The sequence below is a fragment of the Mus musculus genome, chromosome 11 (assembly GCF_000001635.26).
Source record: "Mus musculus strain C57BL/6J chromosome 11, GRCm38.p6 C57BL/6J".
Lineage (NCBI taxonomy): Eukaryota > Metazoa > Chordata > Mammalia > Rodentia > Muridae > Mus > Mus musculus.
In genome coordinates this window covers 60,445,384-60,469,240 of record NC_000077.6, presented here as the reverse complement: position 1 = coordinate 60,469,240, position 23,857 = coordinate 60,445,384, and the positions used below count along the sequence as shown (strand labels likewise).

The window sequence follows — 23,857 nt, the reverse complement described above, 5'->3', positions numbered from 1 at the left end:
CAGCCTGGAAAGCAAGTAGTAGGCTGAGCTGCAGTCTGGCTCCAGCCTTAGAGCTCTCTCCCTTCCTGGTGATTATAGAGAAATAGGGTAATGCAGCCCAAAGCCCTACTTCTCAGGCAGCCAAGAGCACCTGTGCACTGTCTACAGAGAAGCACAGGACCTAGCCAGCACCATCGGGGCCTCCGGCTGCCTGAGCATCAGCTGCCCTGCACTCAGAGAAGCCTTTTGTGAATCTAACAGTCTCAAGGGCGTCCTAAGGATGCCATCTACTCTGGCAGCGGATGCTGGCCTCTAGAAAGGCCATGGGGGGCAGAGGGGACCTACAGCCTCTAGGCAGTCTTGTGCTGGGCAGATTCTGCCTTTTTCTGGTTACCCAGGCCCAGGCCAGTCCCTCAGAAGCCCAAGCTATGCCCATTCCTTTCCAGGTTCCTGCTGTCCCACTCCCCATTCCCACTGGACCAAGCACAGAAACACAAGTTCCCTAAGTCTGGTCTGGGAAGGAACCGCTTCCCCGCACCCCTTTTTTTTTTTTTTTAATTTTATTTCAGAAAGGAGGGCAGACATAGGAGCTTAGAAGGAAATGGAGCCAGACTCAGAGGTCCCACCCAGGCAGGAGGAGGCTGTTCTGGGAGGGGCTCCAAGGGGGAGGCACTTTAGGACACTTTGGCTGGGCCCTGGCTTCCATGAGGGACAGCCCTGTGTTGGGAGGACCTGTGGGAGGCTTCATCCTGAGGCCACTATGTGCTAGAGTTGTTCTCAGGAGCCTCAGGGACCCTACTTGAGCCAGGGTCAGCTTAGGTCTGGCTGGGAGGATGTGGGTAACTAAGCTCCTTGAGTGCCCGGAAGGGGCACAGGGCATGGACACAGGCTGTAGGCTGCTGAGTAAGCCTGCCACAGGCACAGGCTTTATAGGGAATGTCCTCAGCAAAGCCCTGGTCCCCAGCTTTGCCTAGCCCAACACTGTTTCTGAAGGAGCTCATGAATCAGCCACTCAAGAATCGCTTCCTGGGGTTTATGTTTGTACTTTTCCCGTTTGTGTGTTCCAGGGAGGCCGAGTTCCCGGGAGCCAAGCTGCAGGAAGGTGTCGTGACTACTTCTTCACAATCTGGATGACGTCCTCATGCTCCATAGTGTGGGTCAGGCCTACCCGCTGTGGGCTGTACTTGGTGCTGGTACCCTGATGGAAGAGGGCAGAGGGGACACGTTAGTCTCTGGGTGGCCAAGGCTGCAGAGGACGACAGCAGGATGCAGGGGGAGGGGGTAAATGCCAAGGAAGTAGGAGCTCCTACAGTGCAAACTCTGTGGGCCTAGGCAGGGACAGATCCCACTTAAGTCTTAGAGATGGAGAGACCTACTTCCAACTCTGGTTATTCATGGGGTAGGACAGACAGACACAAGGGTCCCCAATGCAGAGGGGCAGTGCTGCTGCTGGGAATGTTGTGCTGAGCCTAACCCTGAGGATGCTGGGTCTAGCCTGCCACCCAGCTCCTGCCCAGACTTACCCACACCAAGGCGTACTTGAACTGGCTGGCCAGTGACCGATGGATGCGGTGGCACTATGGGACAGGAAAGTCAGGGAGATGAGGCCCTGAAACTGGGCCCTGTGCTGAGCAGCCATCCCACATGAGGTACTTTGACAGTCCAAGCCATGAGTAAGGCAGCCATAGGCCCCATAAGCATGGTCCTTTGCTTCACCCTACCCACACCCAGCTCTAAGCAGCTTTGAAATCACACCCAGGAACGTTTCTGCAGGTATAGCCCTCCGACTGCCTCTTCTGGACAACCGCACACATGTTCCCTTAGAAAAGGTCGGGAAGGCTTTTCTAGAACACCCACCCTGCCACTGTCTCTCAAGCCTCCCAACTCCAGCTGTGTCCTAGAGCACCTTGCATATCCCACCCCATTCCTCTCATGGACCCAACCTAGATCCCTCGGTGTTCCTGGGTGGGATGAAGGCCACATGAGGGGCAGCTGGCAATCGCTCCAGAATATGGTTGCTACAGTGAGAGCACCACAGTGGAAGTGCCTGTGAACGGACCATGCGATGTCATTCCACCTCCCGGGTGTGCCTAAATGTTACAGGCCCAGGCCTACAGGAATACCTCCTGAACAGATATGGTAAGTCAGCTCATTGCTAGTACCAAACACAACAACCAATTCCTAACACCCCTATCCCAAGGCCAGACAGTGAACAACTGTGGGCCTAGAGGTCAGCTCTGACCTACAAATGAGTTTTTAAGTTAGTTTGGTCAGCTCATCTTTTTTTTTTGTTTGTTTGTTTTGTTTTGTTTTTCCAGACAGGGTTTCTCTGTATAGCCCTGGCTGTCCTGGAACTCACTCTGTAGACCAGGCTGGCCTCGAACTCAGAAACTCGCCTGCCTCTGCCTCCCAAGTGCTGAGCTCATCATTTAAAAAAAAAAAATGTCACCAGTAATCTAAAAACATAGTCTAGCACCCCTAATGTCCACTTGAAACCCTGACAGGGAGCACTCCTCCCCTGCTGTTTGCCATAAGTCTTACTATGCAGTGTCTGGCAGAAGGGACAATTCTAGCAGGGCCCATTTACACAGGTTTACCAGGTACCTTTTGCATGACAGGGGCCCTTCCCAGTAATTCTTTAAGAGAAACACAAGTGTATGAGAGATGGGAAGGGCCCTCCTCAGAGTCTTCTGCTCAGGGCTCCTTGCCTATCTTAGACAAGCCACCAATGCTCACCCACAGGGCCAAGGCAGGTGTATCACAAAGGCTCTGGGGGTCTGTCATCCCCTGATGACTGGGGCACAGGAGGAAGAGTTGGGTGTCCTTGCAAGTTTGGCTGCTCTTCTGGTCTCAGCGAGCATCTTGGCTGCAATGCATACCTCAGAGCTGGGACAGGCCATTTCCTCACAGGGAAGGCTTTTCTGGGACAAAGTCCAGGCTCTGAGCAAAGGTCCAAGGTCCTCTCGCAGCCCTCCCCCCCCACCTCTTCTTTGAGGGCCTGATGCCTATGTCTGTTCCCTTGCCTTTGCTTCTGCCCCTGGGCCCTTTCCAGACTCACACCATGCCCTCCTCCTGGTGACCTGCTCTCTCTACCACATACGGTGAGAGCCAATTTACTCTAGACAAGCAGCTTGGTCTGAGGTGGAACATGCCATGCTCTTCCAGAAGGACCAGCACCCAAGTCTGCAGCTCACTAAGATCCCAGCAGGGGGCACTACAGCCATGGCTCCAGAATGGGCTGGAGTACTCTCAACCCTCCCTAGCCCATGGCTATGAAACCTGGGCCCAGGAGAGGTAACTAGCCTAGCTGTGTGTCCAAGTACCACAAGGCTGGTACCCTGGTGGCTCAGGCTAGACTGGCCAAATGAAAGGCTGAATGAGAGCGGAATACTGGCTTGCCTACCACTGTCTTTCTGAGGACTGCAGGAATGGCTGGTTCCCTGCCCCCACAAAACAGATCCTGAGAAATAACAGGGATGAGGGAAAAGAAAACCAATGAAATGAACTCAGGACCATGGCTGTGTGGCTTGACTCTACTCAGGGGGATTTGGACAGCAATTCTGACATGGAAAGGGACTCTTATGCCCAAAACCACAAACTCCTGACTGGGATGTTCCTTCAAATCTGTACTCAGTCTTAGTTTGGACTCCAGGATACCTCAGTCCATGCCCTCCAAACTTCTTCCTGAACTACATGTGAGCAGACCACAGACCCACACGTAACAGCTAAGCTCTGTGGACAGAAGCCTGAACTCTGTTAAGCTCTGGGAAGACATTTGGAGCTGACGTTCAATGAATGCACGCTGGGGCAGGAAGCAGCCACAGCCATCCTGGATGTAAGCAGCTGGGGAACAAGGCAGAATAGTCAGGCCCCGGGAGCCCTTGGGGGCTGAATGGTGGCCACAGGAGGTAGTGACTCTGAGCGACAGCTCTGCCACCAGGGGAGAGGAGAAAGCTGGCCTTTTCCAGGCTTAGCTCCACACACACTAGAGAAATTGGAATATATCGTAACAGCAAGGGTGAAAAGGTGGCAGTTCTCCTTTATTGACAACCAACTCTATGACATCAGGAGCGGAAAGACAAAGACTACTGCTCACTGGCACCTTTTCAGTGCCAGGTGGTCAGTTGAATCTTATTCAATGTGATCTTAGCCATCCTGCAGCTAGCTGTTACCCAACCCTACATGACAGGAAAAGAGAGGTCCACCTTCTCCACCACCACCACCACCCATCTCACGGGGAGAACCTGTCTCCAGTGTCCAATAGGCAGGTAAGCCAAGGCAAGCCTGCTTCACCTCACCTCTCCCTATCCTGGCTGGAACAAACACAGCTCAGGCCTCATTCTGGCCATTCAAGTAGATTTTTAACTTACCACGTGTTCAACAGAGGCCCCTTTCCGGAGAATGATGGCGTCTGTGAAGTCCGGTCTCTCTGTAAGGAGAGGAAGGCATGTCAACCAGTCTCTCTCTGTTCTAGATCAGCTTCCTTTATAGTGGGGCCCTGGTTTCAGAGACCTGTTCTATCTCCCAGGCCCCCAGCCTTGCTCCTTACTGTCTGGCATACCTTCAGCACAGAATCTCGTGCTATGTCATGCTGTCATTCATTACATCCCCAGAGCGGTGCCATGGAATGTGTGGGCTAAATAGGCAGGGTGAATGAATGCTGGAGCCTAGCTGGGAAGCCATAGCCCCTCCTAGCTTACAAGGGCAGGGTTACCACAAACTGCCCCACATTCAGGTAAGCAGTGTGTAGCAGGGATGGAGGCAGAGTAAGGACCCTAACGAGAGTCCTGTTTCTGTGGGGGGAGAGCCAGAGAGCAATGCTGCTATGGCAGTGGGGACCTGGCACAGCTTCCCCACCAGCTGCCCGACAGCCAGCATCTCTGCCACGTGACCTTAGGCCGAGGTCTTCTGCTCGGAGACAAGAGCAGGGTCCGTTCTAACAGACAAACTACCATGGAGACCCCTGCACAGCACAAACAGGCCGGCAGCCCTGGGAAAGCTGGGGGAGGCTCATTTCTGAGCTGTCATCCTCGACTCACGTCCTCTCTTCTTGGTGTAAATGCAGGTGAGGGCCAGGTACTCCCACAGCATCTCCAGCAGGTAGTCGAGGTTCAACTTCATACCGCAACTACAGGGAAGGCAGTGTCAGGTAGGCAGGGCCTGGTGCTCAAAGGCCAAGTCTCTATTGTCAGAGAGTACTAAGGCCAATGTGGCCCTGCCATCATTAACACTGTTAACAAGCAAGTTATCATGATGCCAGCTCTGCCTCTGGTTACCCGGCATCATAACCACAGAACTCCACATCCTCCCATGGACCAGTCTGGCTGCATGTTAAAGGAAATCCATGGTATGTTACAGGGACAGAGGCTTGCTGTGTTGGGATCATGGGCATGCTCACATTTCCCTAAAGAAAGATGGATTGCTTAAGGAACAGGGCTACCCACAGGAGATCTCAGAATACCGAGGGAACATATATTGGCTGGTTTTGTGTATCAACTTGACACAAGCTAGAATCATAAGAGAGGAAGCCTCAGTTGAGGAAATGCCTCCACGAGATCATAAGGCATTTTCTCAATTAGTGATCAATGGTGGCGGGCCCAGCCCACTGTGGGTGGTGCCATCCTTAGGCTAGTGCTACTGGGTTCTATAAGAAAGCAAGCTGAACAAGCCAGGGGAAGCAAGCCAGTAAGAAGCACCCTTCCATGGCACCTGCACCAGCTTCTGCCTCCAGGCTCCGGCCTGACTTCCTCCAATGGTGGATTATCATCTGGAAGTGTAAGCCAAAATAAACCTTTTCCTTCCCAAGTTGCTTTTTGATCATGGTGTTTCACTGCAGTAATGAAAACCCTAACTATAACAGAGGAACCCAGATTTTGGGACAGCCAGGCTCAGGTGGCCCTGGATGCTGTGTTAAGTACAAGCAGGGAAGGGCGACCATCTCCCAGTACCAAGGATGAGTATGTCTTAGGCGGTACAAAGTATCTGGGGAACAGCAGGACAGATATTGCCCTTTGCTGCAGCTGCAGTGTCTAGGAGATAGCCCTCCGCTGTCACCTGCTCCCACAAGCCAGGCCTTTAGGGAAGTCATCAGAACACTTGGTTTGATGGAGGGAGACAGAGAAGCAGACGATTTAGTACAACCCCCCCCCCCCCCCGGAAAAGGAGCTCTGCAGGGTGCACAGTATCATCAAGTGAGCCACTTACTGCTGGCCAGAGTCACACACCATCCACATAATAAATAAAGAAGAGCAGGAAGTGGGGCCAAGGTAGACTTCACTCACCCAGCAGTCATGGGAGCCCTGCCCGAAGCTCCTGAGCCTCAAACTCTCTCTTGAGAGGGGATGCTAGGCTATGTGACTCACAGGAGCTGGGGGTCCAGCTATCTTCCAAACTGAGGTGGCTTGCCGGGGCCCTATCCCTTGGGATTAGAACTCTTAAAGTCAGGACACAGTGATGCACGCCTTTAATCCCAGTAGTCAGGAAGTAGAGACAGGTGGATATCTGAGTTCAAGGCCAGCCTCCTCTACACAGTGAGTTCCAAGACAGCCAGAGCCATGCAGAGACCTTGTTTCAAAACAAGCAAACACTCTGAAAGGAGAGTGGGGTGGCAAGAAGCCACTTTCTTACCTGATAACTACACTGTTGGGCTTTCGAGCTAAACGGTCTACTTCTTCCATGGAGATCTGGTCGATTTTGTTATACACCTGAGATTGGATTACAGAGGAACAGTCATGCCAGGGGCAGTGCCTTAATGATAGGTAACACCTGCCCTTAAGAAACTTCCCCTAAAAAGAACCCTGGTTTCCAGCTCGCCATCCCTCTAATAAAGACTCCAGCAGCCACGGAGGCAGGGGAGGTGATATGGGGACAGCCCTGGCTCTCAGTTCCTCTCAGCAGACTAGTGAAGTGTGTGGGAGCCATTTGGGTCACTGAAGTGCAAGAGACACACTCAGAGAAGAGCCCCGTGGCCTGGGCCACTGCACCACTTACATAGAGGCAGGGCATATACACCCGGTTGCCCACAATCACATCGATGAAGTCGTCTGGAGAGCAGTCTTCTCGGAAGAGTACCTCGGCGTTGAAGATCTCTGAGTAGCTCAGATTAAGGGCAAGCTGTGTACTGGCATGGAGTCCGAATGTGCCTTTTAGTGGGGGGCCAAGCAGTACAATGCACTGGCCACAGGGACCTGCCCACAGTCTGCTTCTGAAGTTCTACAAGCTCCGAAGGCTTGAGAAAACCTCTCATGTCTATTCCCTAAACCACAAAATACAAAAACCAAACCAACAGACGACTTGAATTTTTGCTGTCAGGAGTGAGATAGCACCTGGAAGCCCAGGCTATCCCAGCAGCACCAAGTGAACACTGGAGGTCGAATCCTGCCTCTGCCTGGCCTCACTCACTGCCATCTCTTGCCTCTGGAGCCCTGCCCCATCCTCTAGCACCCACTATCAGATGCAAACACAGGCCCGGCTTCTTCTCCAAGCCAGAGAACATAGTTCTCAGGACAGTTGCCCAGGGCATTCTGTCTTTCTTCTAGCTATCATCTGGACACCTGAACATCCAACAAGGAATCAGGAGGCCAACTGCCAAGTATGTGGCTGGGTCCTGAGCCCCGTCAGCTGCCCCCAGGCTAGGTGGCCCTTCCTGGAAGGATACTGTATTCATGTAGGATGAGCTGCACCAGCTTCTCAGAGCATTGTGTCAGTGTGACTGTTGAGTTAAAGGAGATGCCACCACCTTTCTTGGGCTGGAACAACAGAGAGGCAGGGAAAGCTGCTGCTGAAGGGGCAGCAACATCAGTTACCCATCCCTTGTGGAGGGCCGGGTAGTTCCCAGGCTGCCCCTGGGTAGAGTGTGAGAGCATACCTTGAAATAGATGTTGGGCTTATGCTTGTTCAGGCGAATACCCACAGACTCCAGCTCCTTCTCCAGCAGGGACCTAGGCAAAGGCTGAGTGAGCCTTCACAGGCTGTTTCTAAGCAAGTCACAGAGCATCCTCATGGCCTACCCAGCCCTGATTGCATAGACAGAAGCCAGTTCCCTCTCCTGGCCCATTCCCTAGCAACCCAACATCCCAAAACTGTGGTGGAGCTTCTGAAGCAGAGGCTAGACAGTGCCCTCATGGGTGCCTAGAGGAAGGCGAGGAGCTCCCAGAGGCTTTACTGCTAGAGACAGGCTTGTGTGCTGCTCTGACAGCAGGGATGGGCAACAGCCAAGGCTAGCCTGTATCCCTTCTACCTGAGCCTAAGATCCCCAATCCTAGCTAGACACCACCTAGTGGAGAGGACATTTAGGCTGAGTGGTGGCTAGGTTAGACATAGACCCGTTGAGCCAGAGATACATGGGACTAGCCCTGTGGATTCGCCTGCCCTGCTGCACAGACCTCTGCACATCTCCCTTGGTGGCATCCAGCATCATGACGACGACATCAGCTGTGCGTGCTACGGCAATCACCTGCCGGCCACGGCCTCGGCCTGCACAGGTAGAGGGAAGGCTACGTCTCAATATGGCATAGGCAAGAGGTAGGACAATGTGATTATGCAGCCTGAAACACCTTAGACTCCAGGCCCTTCCAGACCCTCATCATTCCGGTTATATTCTGCTCTGTGCTACGGTTTTTCTTTGCATTGGGGAAATCCATGAGGTGTTTAATTCAAGGAGTCTGATTTAGTTTATGTTCTTTGAGACAAGGTTCACTTATGTAGCCTAAGCTGGTCTTGAACTCATGATTTTCCTGCCTCTGCCTCCTGAGTGCTAGGAATGCAGGTGAGTACTACCTTAGCTCAGCTGAGACTGGTTCTAGAAGTCAGCACCTTGAATGGAATGGCAGGGTAACCTTCGTTACCCTGGGAGGTCACAGGGAATGACAATGACCTTCTCTCCCGTCCTGCACTAGGCCCAGCCAAGCCTCATGAACACTTCTTCATTTACTCCTTAACACTGCTGTGAATTTGGTGTGACGATGCCCACTGTGAAGATAAGCATTCAACCCCTGGATCAAGATCACCAAGTGAATATGACACCAGCATCTGAACTGTATAGCCTGTCCTGTCTGGAAAGCAAGGGTACCAGGACTAGGGGGTCCACAGGTGGTCTCCATGACAGCCCCATCCATTTTCAACACTCAGAAACAGAACTCCAACCTGCCTCCCACGCCCTACCCTGCTCCCACCTTGTGCTGCTCCTTCAATGATTCCAGGAAGGTCCAAGAGCTGGATGTTGGCACCTTTGTACTGGGAAACAGAAGAGAAGGGTGAGGTAAGGCTGGTGCCAACTATGGCCAAGTCAGGGCCCCATCATTTCAGCCTGGCATAGGCTACCCCATCTAGGAGCTAGAGATGCCAGGGAAAACCCACAGAACACATTGCCATGTAATCAATTAATCAGCTCATATGGAGACACAAGGCTGCAACGCCTGATACCCAGGCAAGCAAGGCTGAAGTCTGAGGCTATACAGAGGGGTAAGGAAGCAGCCAGGCAGCAGTCAGGGGTTGGAGCCAGATGTGCAGAGGGCAAAGAACAGAGAGGCACCAAGCAGAGCTGCCATACGCCGGCCTGATCTACTGGGACAAGTGAGGTCAGCCAGGTACTTCTCAGGTCCCCAGAAGGGCCAGTACTGCAGGGTATCCCCACATAGGGACAGCTACCTCAGATGCTTATATAAGGAGCACTTGACAAATGCAAACACAAGCACCCCTCTTTCACATGGGCCCGGCACAGTCTACTTACTTCAATGACCCCAGGGATGCACGTCAGGGTGGTAAACTCATAGGACGCAGCTTCGCTGGCTGTAGAGGTCATCAGACTCAAGAAGGTGGACTGGGAGAGAGAGAAAGGAAAAAAAAAAGGCCACTGCCCAAAGGAGTCTTAACTCAGTTTCCTGGGTAAGTCTCTGTGAGTGGACAGAGTAGGAGCCTTCCTTGACCTTAGATTGAGGACTTGGCCGAGTGTACAGAGTAACTTTTCAGACAAAGCATGGTCTCTAGCCCACAAACACGGACTGGCACCAGAGTCCATGGTCTTTGGAGGCCTCACAACTGTCTCAGGTAAGGGACCTGCCTCCCAAGCTCTCCCCGCCTGTTCCAGGAGCCTTTCTCCGGCTCTACTGTCCTAGTGAGCCTAGAATTCTGAGCATGCCGCTGCTCTGGGGCTGTACGGGGAACTGCACATAGAGAGTAGTTGGTGCTGAGAGCCCTGGCTGCCACCATGCACAGTGATGATGCTGAAGGCTAACCTTTGGGCACATTCCCGATCCTAGATCAGATGGGCCACCCTGTAAGACAGGACTCGTTAGGGGCACACTTTCTTTTGAGGACACACTAATTATAGAGGGGGAAAAAACAAATAAAATATGCGTAGCCTATAGCAAGTACCCAAGAACAGGTGCCGTGGCTCATCCGCTCTGGAGCGCTGCTTTGGGATGGGCAGCCTCCTGTGCCCATCTTTGCTCTGATATATTATCTGTATACCAGCAAACCTGCTAACAAGTAAGCCAGCGCCTCAGTCTTGGTTTCCACAACCATTCCCCCCAAAAGGAAACCAGGCCTCCTCGGAGAAATGGCAGATCCTAGACTAGGGCAGGGAGTAGGTCAGATGAGACAGGCCTCTGGAGCGAGGTTTGGCTGAGGGACACATGGTGGGATTGTGCTGAAGCAGACAGTTCCAAAGCTAGGACTGCACTGAAACATCAAGGTCATCACATCATCGGGCTGGGACTGTGGCTCAGGGGCACAAGGCCGAAATGCCCAGGACTGAAAGGGGGTGTGGAGTTGGGGCTAGGAGCCGAATCAGTAAAGTGTATGCTCCCATAGCACTCATGTAAAGAACCTAGGAGTGGTCCCATAATCTCCACCGGGGAGGTGGAGGCAGGGGGAGTTCCTAGGATTGGGTCAGAAAGCCTGGTCTACTTGACAAGGTCTAGGCCAGCAAGAGATCTTTCTTAAAAATCAAGGTGGAGGGGCTAGAGAGATAGCTCAGCAGTTAAGGGCACTCATTGGCTGCTCTTCCAGAGGTCCTGAATCCCATTGGCAGCAACCACATGGTGGCTCACAACCATCTATGTGATCTGATGCCCTCATCTGGCATAGAGGTGTACATGCAGACAGAGTACTCAGAGATATAAATAAATAAATCTAAAAAAAAAAAAAAAAAAACCTCCACAAAAACCAAAAACCAAGGTGGAGAGCCTGAGAAATGACACTGGATATTGTCCTAGCCTCCACCCCTATACATATACACGTGCACAAACAAACACCCTCAAACACATGTACCCACACACATGTGAATAGAGAAAAATAAAACTAAAAATCAGGGCTAGACAAGGTGAGGCACACCTTTAATCTTAGCACTCAGGAGGCAGAGACAGGTAGGTCACTGTGAGTTTGAGTTTGAGGTCAGCCTGATTTACAGAGCCAATTCCAGCCCCTGCAGAGCTACACAGTGAGACACGGGCCTTGAACCAAAACAAAAAGTAAAAACCAAAGTATGCTGGGGCTGCCTAGAATCAGGGGAACAGGGCAGGTGAATATGGTGAGGGAAGCCAGGTTAGTAGAAGTTAAAAGAGCTATGAATCCAAGCATGGACACAGACAACAGCTTGCCCTTAATGCATGGGTTGTAACAAGGGTGTTTCCTCAGGTAACAGTGTTACCAATAAAGAAACAGTTATCAGGACTCTGGCAACTCTCTGCAACAACAACAAAAATCCAAGATCATTCTAGCATTAAAAACCTATTGTCTCTCAAGATGGCTCAGCAGATACAAAGTATTTGCCACCAAGCCTGACAAGTTGAGTTCTATCCTATGGACCCATAAGGTAGAAGGAAAGAACTGACTCTTTTAAGTTCTCTGACATCCAGTGTGGCACGTATTTGAAATGTATTAAAACCTTATCTGCCCTGGCAAAGATGCTTACTTAATCATACCACATAAAATGTGAGTCAAGATAGGACATTAAACTGAACCACTTTCCAGAAGAAACTTTCTAGAAGACTCCACAGTGACATCATCACTTCACTTGTAGCCAGTCTGTGTGCTAGCTCTGAGGCCCAACTTCTCTTGACTCTCATCACCTCCGCTCTCCTGATGCTCACTTGGGCAGATAGCCCAGCTCTCCCAATGTCTACAGGCAGGCTTCCCCTGAAGGGCCTCTCTCAGCAAGCTCCCTCACATCGGTTAGGACCTCTGATACACCAACCACTCACTAGAGAAGCCTTCAGCTACCCAGACATGTCTTGAAGGACCTTGGACTTCCTTGGAGCTTAAAACCAACTAAGTGACACCTGAATTTGCTCAAATTGTCTTTTCTGAGAGGAAGTATGTGCAGGTAGGGATGGGCATCCCAGTATCGGGCCCAATGCCCAGCATAAGGTACACACTGTGTGCCACTGGCTCAGTTGGAAGGCCAACTATTCCTGCTAAGGAGAAGAAAGAGTAACCTCTAAGTTAGGGCGATAGGGAGGTAAGACTTTGAGGGGAGGTAGGGATGGGCATGCTGTAGGTAAGTGACCCTCTATTGTTCTCCCCAAGGTCCACAGAGACCATCACTGACCTTACCCACAGAGGGAAAGCCAATCAGTGCCACACGGGCATCACCTGACTTCATGACATCAAAGCCCTCTCCTTTGGATGAGGCGGATTTGGATGGTTCCAGGAGCTGGGCCCGATACTTGGCCAGTTTTGCTTTCAGCAGGCCCAGGTGGTACTCGGTGGCTGGAGGATGGAAAACAAGACAGGAACAAGTGTCAGGGTCTCTACCTGGAGGGTCAGGTGGGGACCCACATAGGGCCAAGTGCTGAGAACATCAAGACCAGACAACAATCACCTCAAGGAGACCTCAAGGGTTCCCCTGGTACCCCACTGGTATCTCAGCATCCTAAGGAGCACGGATGGGCAGCACTAATGGTACTTGAGGCAGACAGAAGGTCACAGGGCTGCTCTCTGCTCACTCTGGAGCTTTACTCTCTCCTGGTAGCTGCCCTAAAGATCACGAACCAATTCCGAACAGCCGGGAAGTTCCTGAATTCGTGACTTGTCACATCCTGAAGACGTCCAGAGAAAACCTGGGTCAGGCTTGAAGGCCTCAGGTCTGCCCTGCTTCTCTATGGACACAGGGCACTTTCTGTAGTGCTGGAATTCCATGTGGTGCACCACTTCATGGAAGAAGGGGACACTGTGGCATACACAAATTTGCCATGCTGTGATCAGCCCCTGACGGAATCCAGGAGGCCACACAGCCTCCCTGCACACGTCCCATCACTGCGGCCCCAGGCAGAGGATGGGTACCTTGTGCTTAGTTCTCCTGACATCACCCAGCACTCATGGAGGGAGAACAGACTGTTTCACTGTACACCTGTCCCTTTTCCTTCTCCTTTATAGTATTGTCAGGCCGGGCGTGGTGGCGAACGCCTTTAATCCCAGCACTTGGGAGGCAGAGGCAGGCGGATTTCTGAGTTCAAGGCCAGCCTGGTCTACAGAGTGAGTTCAAGGACGGCCAGGGCTACAGCGAGAAACCCTGTCTCGAAAAACCAAAAACCAAACCAAACCAAAAAAAGTATTGTTAGGGTTACCATACTGCTTCCAAATTCTGGGGAACAGGGTTAAGTTACTGAGAAGGAATTCTGTTTCAGGTCTTACCGAATCCGCATGATAGCAGGGACATGGTTGAGACTGAGGACCTCAGCTGTCCTGCCCCAACTCCTTCCACCCTTCTCTGACTTTATCCTTGCCTCAGGACCTATGAACCTGCTGTTGCCTGAATTTAAGTCAGATCAATCCCACCCTGCCATTACTGCCTGGAAAGGTCACTTAGCCTTGTGCATCCGAACAGGAAGGGCAGCAGCACTAACTCTGTCACCACATTTCTTCAAGACTCGGGAAAGCACCAAGGCTAGACACTGCTTGGCAGTCCCACCTCTCCACTGATCCCCAACCCTCACAGTTTGATGCTTCCTTGGTGTTGTGTATTTGGGGTGGTTTACTTTAAATATTAGGTGATCACTCTGGCAAGGGCTTTGCACATGTGAACCACAACAGAGCGGGTGTTATCCCTATCCACAGATGAGGACATTGGGTCGCCAAAAACTGACATGACTTTACAAGGTTACATAGCAAGAACGTAGTGGACAAATTCTCCAGTCCCTACTTCCTTGACACTAGCTCGCTGGCGCCTGCCTGTCTGCCGGGACAAGCTGTTTTGTGAGATGTCTTCTCTTGCCCTTCTCAGCATGAAGGCCCAGCTGCCAGGACCCTAGGGGAAAATCTCCGACACTGCCTTTCTGGGTCACGGGCTTATTGTGCGCGCTGAGGTTTCTCTACTTGAACACTGAGTCCAGCACAGATCAGATCTCTCAAGAACCCTGAAATCACGTCGCTGAATGTGCCCGCTCCCGCCTCACGCACGCCTCGGCACTTCCCCGGTGTTTCTCCGGCCTCGGTGGTGGCTCCAGTTGTCCCCTCATTTTACAGACAAGAAAAACAAGGAGGGTAGAAAGGGAGACCCCTCCGATCCCGCCCTTACCCTTGTTCTTCTGCGTTCGAGCGATCTCCTTCTCGATCTCCGAGATTTTCTCCAAGATCCCCATAGTTGCAGCTTCGGCGGAGATTCACGCTGCCTATAGCTTACAGCGCTGAGCGCTCACGTCTAATGCCGGAAGCAAAGCAGTCAGAACCAGGAAGCGCACCAAGAATGGAGTCCTCCCGAGCTCCCGGTGCTACGAGATTCGGAGTCCGGGCACACCACGTGGAGAGCAGATACCATCCGTTCCTACCTCGTCCAGCTGCGATGAGCATCCGGGTCTTGACTTTGGTTCGTTAGGACCAGACCCCAAACTGCTTTGAGTTTGCAAAGCAGAGGGGGAATCTCTTTTCTCTTTGATAGTGACAGAAAAGGAGATGGGCAGAAAGTCTTAAGGCTCCCATTTTGTAAAGGCAGTAAAAGAGTCTTGGGGTCTAGCCTGCTGGAGTAACCTTTAATCCCAGTACTCAGGAGGCAGGAGCAGGAGGATTGCTGCGAATTTGAAGTCAGCTGGGTTGCACAGCTAGTATCAGTGTCAGATAGGAAAGCAAACGAAAAGTTCAAAACTGGGCTCAGCCGTTAAGAGCACTTAATGCCAGCTTTAATGTGGGGTATTGTTTTTTTGTTTTTTTAATTTTTAAATTAGATGTATTCATTTTATGTGTGTTTTGCTTGCATATATGTATGTACACCATGTGCATGTGCCAGTGGAGCTCAGAACAGGGCACCAGATCTCCTAAAAGTATAGTTTCAGACGGTGGTGAACAACCACGTGGGTTCTGGGAATCGAACATGTCTGTTTCAAGAACAAAGTGCATGGGGTCACCAGTCTCGCTTGCATTGCAGTTTCCGAATAGGTATTGCAAATTACAGCTGTTAAATGACAGTGCCAAGATAGAATGAAGCTCTGGCTGTGAACTCCAAGTCTACACACCCTCATGGTAATGCAGTAGATGTGTATGCTGTTTCTGCAAGGTAGTACGATTTAAGTGTGGTAGGTTTATATGATGTTTTGAGTGGGTATCAAAAGGTGATGGAGCATTTTGGAAGCTGGGGTGGTCAATGCAGATGAGAAGGCCTGAGAAGCCCAGGCCCAAGTCCTCAGGTCCCTTCTGCCTCAAATTTCCTTTTAAAAAACAATTAGCATTCAAAATAATGGGTTATAACATTTTAAAAGATGTTTTATTTTCCATGTATAAGTGTTTTGCCTACATGTATGTGTATACCACATGCATGTCTTCCTTGTTGCCTGCAGAGGTCAGAAGAGGGCATCAGATTGCCTGGATCTGGAGGGATGCTTGTGTCCCACCATAGGGGTCCAGAGTCAAACCTGTGCCCTCTGCAAGTACAAGTGCTCTTAAGCACTGGGCCATCTCTAGCCCCATAACATTTCCATTCATATACCTGTATCTTGCACTTCTTTTATTCCCTATCCCCACCCCTTCCATCAACTCCTTCCTAATATGGCTGTTGGAATCTTTTACCACCACCTTGTAACCCCAGAAGTAAGCTCACTTTGACTTTACAGTTGGGGGAAATGGCTCAATTTCCAAGAATGCTAACATCTTCTCTGCTGTCTGCTTCATGATCCCATGGTCCTTAATTTTTTTGTTTTGTTTTTGCTGCCTGCCCGAGAATTGGGCCTACCTCAAGATCAAGGAAAAGGCAGCTAGCCTTTCCTTCAAGGAAGATCCGACTCCTCCAAACCTAAGTCTTGGAAGCCAGCTGTGAGCTCCACTGTCCATGCAGATCTGTGGAGATGGGGCTGGTTTGCACAGGGAGAGGTCACTATGCTCTATGTACATATTTAACTTGTCCATCAAAAGATACTTCAGCAAGGTCAAAGACACTGGAGAAAACCACAGAGGACACAGAGAGTTAATGTTCAGAATACAGTAAGGCCCATGACTCAACAACACAACAACCCCATTCTGCTGAGTTACTGATGTAACCCAAACATAACACAGTGATTGACGTGTGTTTAGTGCTTAGAAGAACCTGCCAAATCAGGAGCCTTAGGACAGTACGTGGTGTAGAAAGAGCCCTATCCCTTCTCCCAGAGCTTCCAGTTCTAGATGGGATGGATTCTAATCACACATAAGACAAGGACTACAGACTAGTGATGCCCAGTGCTACTCTCTGTATGCTAGGGATGAATATATGTGTGTGTGTGTGTGTGTGTGTGTGTGTGTGTGTGTGTGTGTGTGTGTGTGTGTGTGTGTGTGTGTAGGCCAGAGGCTAACATCTGATGTCTTTCTCTCTCTTTGCCTTTAAGATTTTTTTGATTACATTTTATTTATTTTGTGGTGAAGTATGGTTGTGTGGAGGTTAAAGACCAATTTTTGGGAGTCTGCTTTCTCCTTCTACCATGTAGGTTCTGGAGCTCCAACTGGGATGGTCAGACTTGGTGGCAAGTATCTGTTATTTATCCAAATACTAAAAATTGTATCCCAAGAAAATGGTTGTCCCAAGACAAATTCCTATGTTCAACAGCCTTTGTTGTGCAAATCTTGCTCCCCAATTTAAAACTATCTGTTAAATAAAATGGCTATAGCCAATTACTGGGGAGAATAGAGAGAGGTGGAGTTTGAATTACCAGGCTGGGGTCACAGGTAGGGGCCACAATGGAGAAGCGAGGAAGGAGACAGAGAGAGGATGAAGTTGTCAGGAGAGGAGATGGATCATGAGCTTGTGGCTAGGAGAAATGGACCCTGAAAATAACCAGCAAGTTACAAGGGACATACAGCTGGGAGGTAAGTTAGAATACTTCAAATTCTACCCAACCTAGGCTTACAGCTTTTAAAATAATATACCAGGAGTCTGTGTCTTTTATGTGGGCTAGCTAGAATAAATAATTCATTTTACAGCTTGCTGTACCAGGCAATAGGAGAGCATGCCTTTAATCTGAGTTCAAGGCCAGCCTCATCTACAGAGCAAGTTCCAGGACAGCCAAAGGTACATAGAGAAACCCTGTCTCAAAGGAAGAAAGAAGGAGGTGGAGAGGAAGGGGGAGGTGGAGATGGAGGAGGAGGAGGAGGAGTGGGAGAAAGAGAAAGAGAAGCAGGAGGAGGAGAAGATGAGAGAGGAGGAAGAAGGAGGAGGAGGAGGGAGAAGGAGGAGAGAGGAGGAGGAAGAGGAGGAGGAGGAGCAGGAGGAGAAGGAGAAGGAGCAGGAGGAGGAGGAGGAGAAGGAGCAGGAGGAGGAGGAGGAGGAGCAGGAAGAGGAGGAGGAGGAGCAGGAGGAGCAGGAGGAGCAGGAGGAGGAGCAGGAGGAGGAGGAGCAGGAGGAGGAGGAGGAGGAGCAGGAGGAGGAGGAGGAGGGAGAAGGAGGAGAGAGGAGGAGGAGGAGAAGGAAGAGGAGCAGGAGGAGGAGGAGGAGGAGCAGGAGGAGGAAGAGGAGCAGGAGTAGGAGGAGGGAGAAGGAGGAGAGAGGAGGAGGAGGAGGAGCAGGAGGAGGAGGAGGAGGAGGGAGGAGGAGAGAGGAGAAGAGGAGGAGGAAAAGAAGGAGGAGCAGGAGGAGGAGGAGGAGCAGGAGGAGGGAGAAGGAGGAGAGAGGAGGAGGAGCAGGAGGAGGAGGAGGAGCAGGAGGAGGAGCAGGAGGAGGAGGAGATGACAACAGACAATGTCTGGCTGATCAGCAAGCCCCAGGGATCATGTTTCTGCCTACCCGGTTCAGGGAATACAGGAACATGCTGGAGATCTGAACTCAGGTCATCATATTCCTGTAGTAAGCATTTTAGTGACAGAGCCATCTGTCTCTCTAGTCCTCTGTGCCCCAGTGCTAGTCTGAGGTTTCACTATTGAAAGTCGGTACCATTTCCACCACAAGCCTGCATTTAATGCTCTAACACCCCAAGCCCCAGGGCTTTTCTCATTTTCAGTGGGACTCAGATCATCATTCAAAACTTTGTTGCATGTCAGAGTCATGGTGGGGGCTTTCGGAACACCAACAGGTTGCATTCAGCCCAGTGTAGGGACTTGAGAACTTAATCTTGAAAAGACACCGTCTCATTGTGATGACAAAGCTGGTTTTGAACTTGTGGACTCATGATCCTCCTCTAATAGCTAGGACTGCGGGTGTGCACTGCTGCACATAGCTTGACGGATTTAAAATGAACTCAAGGGTGGGATACAGCCAGGACTGGGCAGCTTCATCATGCCAGCTAGAGGAGCTGTGGAGAAATGAAACAAATTGAGACCACAGAAGGAAAAATGGTAACAATAAATTTGAATGTAGCACGTACTTTTCTACAAATGAGAAGCTACTTACATTTTCCTGTTAGGTATAAGTAAGAGTTTCAACCTTGGAACATTTTAAAGGAAAATTTGGATAGACAGCTATTCGAGAGCACTCAAGTCCCAAACCCTTTGCTTCTATTGTCAAGGCCAGTTGCCTTTTAAATTTTAACTCCCTATTATTATTTTATGTGACAGGTATTTTGCCTGCATTTATGACTGTGTACCACATGTGTGCCTGATGCCTGCAGAGACCAGAAGAAGGGTTGTCGGATCCGGAACTGAAGTTACAGTCAGTTCTGGTTACAATGAGCCACCATGTGGGTGCTGGGAATCAAACCCAGGACCTCTGGAAGAGCAGCCAGTGCTCCTAACTGCTGAGCCATCTCTTCAGCTCCTTTAGTTTTGGTTTTGAGGCACCGGAGATGGGATGCTGGGCTTCAGACTTCTAGTTCTAGCAGCCCTGAGCGATGCCTGTGCCTTCCATCTCAGCTCAGGTCCGTGAGATATTAGGTCCCATTCTCATCACAGTCGTGGCTGTGGTTCCAAGGAGCATCTGCAGTGTGCATTGACTCCAGAACATTGAATGTTGTATACATTGACTGGTGCCTTTGCTCCCCATCCATCCAGTGGTGCTCACAAGCTGTGGGAATGCCTGCTCTGATCATTTTTCTAGGGAAGAGACTGACACATGCCCTGACAGATTTGCATGCAGTGCTTCACTGAGGTTGATGGGAAAGTCAAGACTGACATAACCTGCCCTGCTGGGTTTATGCATGTCCTCAGCACTGACAGGTCTTCAGAGAACTTCCATCTGATCTATGACACCAAGGGTCGCTTTGCTCTTCATCGTTCTATACCCGAGGAGGCCAAGTCCAAGTTGTGCAAAGTGAGAAAGATCTTTGTGGGCACAAAAGGAATCCCTCATCTGGTGACCCACGATGCTCCAACTATTTGATACCCTGATCCCCTCATCAAGGTGAACGACACCATTCAGATTGATTTGTAGATGGGCAAAATAACTGACTTCATCAAGTTTGACACTGGGAACCTGTGTATGGTGACTGAAGGTGCTAACTTGGGAAGAATTGGTGTGGTCATCAAGAGAGACATCCTGGCTCTTTTAATGTGGTTCGTGTGAAAGATACCAATGGCAACCACATTGCCACTTGGCTGTCCAACATTCTTTCTATCAGCAAGGGTAACAAACGATGGATCTCTCTTCCCCCATGAAGGGGAATCTGCCTCACCATTGCTGAAGAGAGAGACGAGAGCTTGGCGACCAAACAGAGCAGTGGGTGAAATGGTGTCTAGGAGACATGCTGGAGAAGTATTTGTACTCTTGCTACTACAAGCCTTTCAAGGCAACATGCTAGATTAAACAGCATAATGAAACTAAAAAAAAAAAATATTGATATATTAGAAAGGTGCTGTGGGGCAATTTGTCATCCAAGCACTTGAGGATGAGGCAGCAGGACTGCAGTGTCTCGTCTGCTCTCGACCAGCAAGAACGACCACCAGTCCTTCTAACAGCAGTTTATTCAGCAAACTTCAGTCTTCATCTCTCTCGCTTCAACTTTATCTCTCTTCATCTTCCTCTCAAACCCCGGGCCTCTCACTCTTATATACTCTCAGTCCCCATCAACTCACAGCAGGCCACATCATCTCACCAGGCACGCAGCTTCAGCTAATCAGGGCAGCAGGGGCATGTCTCCACCAAATATGGATTCGCCAGTATCCTGGTGCACCTGCGCAGCTCTCACGATGGTTGTGGCTTATTTTCAGGTGTATGAGGAAGTCAGGTGCAAGTCATAAGACTTAGCTGCAGTCCCTGGCGCCTTCTTGGGACTGCTGCCACACCCGCTCCTCACACTGCAGGTTGAGGCCAGCTTATTTACACCACAGTGAAGCCCTGTCCCCTGTCCCTTTCACCCCCCACATTGAGATACTCACTCTGCTGTGCCAGCAGTGCACACATCTATAGCCCCATCGGCTCAGGAGGTTGAAGAGAGATGATCAGTTGAGCCCAGGAGTTTTGAGAGCAGCCTGAGAAACTAGAGAGAACCTGGCAAAAACAAAGAAGCAATTGCACTATCAGAGGAATTTGCTAGCTGTGCGCCACTGTTGGCCTTGTCCTTCAGGGGAAGGAGCTTCTGCAATCTGCAGCATCTCCACAGCTAGCACAGCGCCCTGCACACAGCAAGCTTAGAAAAATATTTTCTTTGCTGTTCTATTTGCTAACTTCCCAGTTTAGTTCACATTCTTTTCTGACAAATATCCATATGAATTTGAGGTCACTTTTCTGAAAATTCTCTAAAGTTACTCGTGCTTACCTGTAACTTTTTAAAAATGTTGATGAAAGAACACTCACAAACACACCGATATTTAAGCACACTTACCTTTCTTTCTTTCTTTCTTTCTTTCTTTCTTTCTTTCCTTCCCTTCCTTCCTTCCTTCCTTTCGGTTTTTCGAGACAAGGTTTCTTTGTATAGCCCTGGCTGTCCTGGAACTCACTTTGTAGACCAGGCTGGCCTAGAACTCAGAAATCCGCCTGCCTCTGCCTCCCAAGTGCTGGGATTAAAGGTGTGTGCAACCACGCCCAGCTTCTTCCTTTTTTTTTTTTTAAAGGCAAAGTAGCTCAAATAGAAACAACACTAAAAAATCTAGACAAAAAACCAAGTAAGACTGAAAATGTTAATTGCATCAATCTGTTGCTCCCATCCGTTGTTATTTTTGTTCACATTTTAGACAGAATGTCCCTGTCCAGCCCAGGACGGCCTGCTGGAGTCTCAGGCCCATCATTACATCTGGCTTCTCCTCTCTCAAATACCTGAATACTCTCGGCGTGTCTGAGCTCAAACTCTTTCAATGTTAAATGGAAGGCTGCTGTGGATGGTGATATTGTCATAATAAGAGTCTAGAATAGAGAGGCATAAGGCAAGCAAACGGCACACTGGCTGCTGGCCATGCACATACTCAGGATAGACGAGACTACCCAGGCTTGCTGGGCTCAGAGGCTGACCTGGACCTTCTTCATTCTTACTATATTGTGTTTTTATTTTGTTCCAAATTTGCTAATTCCACTACTTTGTAATTACAGTAAAGTCAGATGTATTTAGTTAGTCTAAGAATGCTTAGCCACACTTCAAACTGTCTGACTCAAGTGTTTTTATCCTTCTGAACATATACCTAATTTCCACCTACAATTATTTTAAAGATATACAGTAAGTCAGCTGAAAAGACAGATGGGGTAAGGGGCTAAGGACTGCCACCACCTGTGTGCATAGCAGTGTGATTTGCGCAATAGTGGCTGGTGGGTAGGACCAGCTAGTGAATATTCTCCAGGAAGGCCTTGTAGCACCTAAGGCATTGCTGGTACAGCACCTCAAAGTCAGAGTCGTTGCCATAATAGGGAACTTCAATAATGAGTTGTTTCTGTGGCTCATGGCTCCCAAGTAGCTCAACTTTAGCTTTGCAGTTTTTAACTTGATTCCTTTTTCTATTCAGATCTCTCAGACTGCTTTCACCCCTATATAGTATATAATCGAATGTGGCAAAGTCTTCTCTTGTAATGTCTTACGGGTTGTGCTCATGCCATGATTACTTAGGCAGCTCGAATTCCAGTCAGAAACGACACTGCTGTCAATGACCCAATTCTCTGAAACCTTTTCATCTGTTACCAATTTTCTAAAAAAACTGCTTCTGCAATGGGTGACTGGCAAATGTTACCGAGACACACAAATAGCACTGACTCGGACTCAACTTCTGCCTTCTTTCAGTGCAGACCCTGGCACCCAGAAACCCAGGAAATATTTTCTATAACTTTATTTTAGAGAAGGGGATCTTATTTTGTGGCCCAGGCTGACCAAGGATGTATTTCTTTGGCACTCCAGTTTAAATTTAAAGTCTCTTCAACATTTGAGACCATTTCCCAGGAACTCCAATGTTCTGGCAGAAGCCCTTGACACAGCCTAATGGGATAAGACTGAGTGTCCTTAACTTACAGACTGAGGTGGGGTGTGACAGGCCCACAGCCTGCTGCTTACACCCAGTTCAGCACACTAGGACAGGCCTGCAATCAGCCCAAGCACCCAGGCTTTAGGGCTATGAGATTCCCTTCGTGCTGTGAAGGGAATTCGTGCTCGATTCTATCAGCTGGCCTAACACCAACACCATCACATAATGGCTCATCTCTTGCCATCTCAATACTGGTGTGCCAAGAAATTCCTTCCAGATTTCTAAGGAAGTTCATTACTTTTGTTTGTTTGTCTTTCCAGACAGGATTTCTCTGTGTAGCCCTGGCTGTCCTGGAACTCACTCTGTAGACCAGGCTGACCTTGAACTCAGAAATCTGCCTGCCTCTGCCTCCCAAGTGCTGGGATTCAAGGCATGCGCCACCATTGCCCAGCTAGGAAGTTCATTTCTAACAAAATGGAAAGAAGACAAAAGGTAGAGTGGCTGGCTGAGCACTGCCAGGCACCTCAGTCTGTAAAGACATTATTCCAAGTTACTCCCACCATATAAAACAATTTTTAGGCTGGGTAGAACCCTAGAAAATAATTTTACAAGAAGCTTTTGACTCTTTTATGAGGGAGGACTGCAGCCTTTAAGTGGACCCCAAAACAGCACCACCTCTCTGGCACAGATTAATGAGATATTCCTGGGAATAAAACTTATTATAGAAGCCACCCTGTAAGTTTACTGGGGAGAATTCAAATGGTAGTGGCATACAGGCATATGAGAGATTTATGAGGGGTTTGGAAAGACTGCTTAGCAGTTAAAAGTACTTGCACTTGTAGAGACCCCAGGTTTGATTGCCAGCACCTACATGGCCTTTCACAACCACCAGTGAAAGGAGATTCCATTTTGAGAGGAATCCAAAAACCCTCTTCTGGTGTCTGTGGACACTAGGGACTACATAGTATACAGACACAATGCAGGCAAAACACTCATACATACCACCAAATCTATGAGAGAAATCAAGGCAAGAACTTATAAGCTACGCTAGATGGAAGAAAGGGTGTTTTCCCTCACCTGACCCACACCCAACACTGTGGCATCCATACCGATCTGATAGCTGCGACTCCTCAACTTGGCTCAGTACACCTGCTGCTGAAGCAGCACACGG

At 49.8% G+C, this 23,857-nt stretch overlaps 1 protein-coding gene and 2 pseudogenes across 2 annotated transcripts; 1 reads left to right on the top strand and 2 right to left on the bottom strand.

The window, feature by feature from the left end:
- Positions 1–486: 486 nt before the first annotated feature.
- Positions 487–14,654, bottom strand: Drg2 (developmentally regulated GTP binding protein 2). 2 transcript variants are annotated; one of them, NM_021354.2, is made up of 13 exons: positions 14,498–14,650; positions 12,530–12,690; positions 9,710–9,799; positions 9,153–9,213; positions 8,364–8,454; positions 7,847–7,919; positions 7,637–7,727; positions 6,970–7,067; positions 6,607–6,683; positions 5,019–5,107; positions 4,350–4,408; positions 1,503–1,556; positions 487–1,177 (listed from the first exon to the last, which is right to left on the bottom strand). In NM_021354.2, the coding sequence occupies exons 1-13, from the start codon at positions 14,559–14,561 to the stop codon at positions 1,091–1,093; spliced, it is 1,095 nt and encodes a 364-aa protein (NP_067329.1). In that variant the 5' UTR covers positions 14,562–14,650; the 3' UTR covers positions 487–1,090. The 2 variants fall into 2 exon arrangements, with proteins under 2 accessions (NP_067329.1, XP_006532216.1); XM_006532153.4 differs by having other exon boundaries at positions 489–1,177; positions 12,535–12,690; positions 14,498–14,654.
- Positions 19,246–20,127, top strand: Gm12267 (predicted gene 12267; annotated as a pseudogene).
- On the bottom strand, positions 21,347–23,793 carry Gm12268 (annotated as a pseudogene).
- Positions 23,794–23,857: the final 64 nt, after the last annotated feature.

Excerpts from the sequence above, each read along its gene's own strand:
- Drg2 (NM_021354.2), bottom strand. The coding sequence starts at position 14,561 with ATGGGGATCTTGGAGAAAATCTCGGAGATCGAGAAGGAGATCGCTCGA. Across the intron at positions 5,108-6,606 it reads CCCAACAGTGTAGTTATCAG|TTGCGGTATGAAGTTGAACC; the intron begins GTAAGAAAGTGG and ends CCTTCCCTGTAG. Across the intron at positions 1,178-1,502 it reads TCAAGTACGCCTTGGTGTGG|GGTACCAGCACCAAGTACAG; the intron begins GTAAGTCTGGGC and ends CTCTTCCATCAG.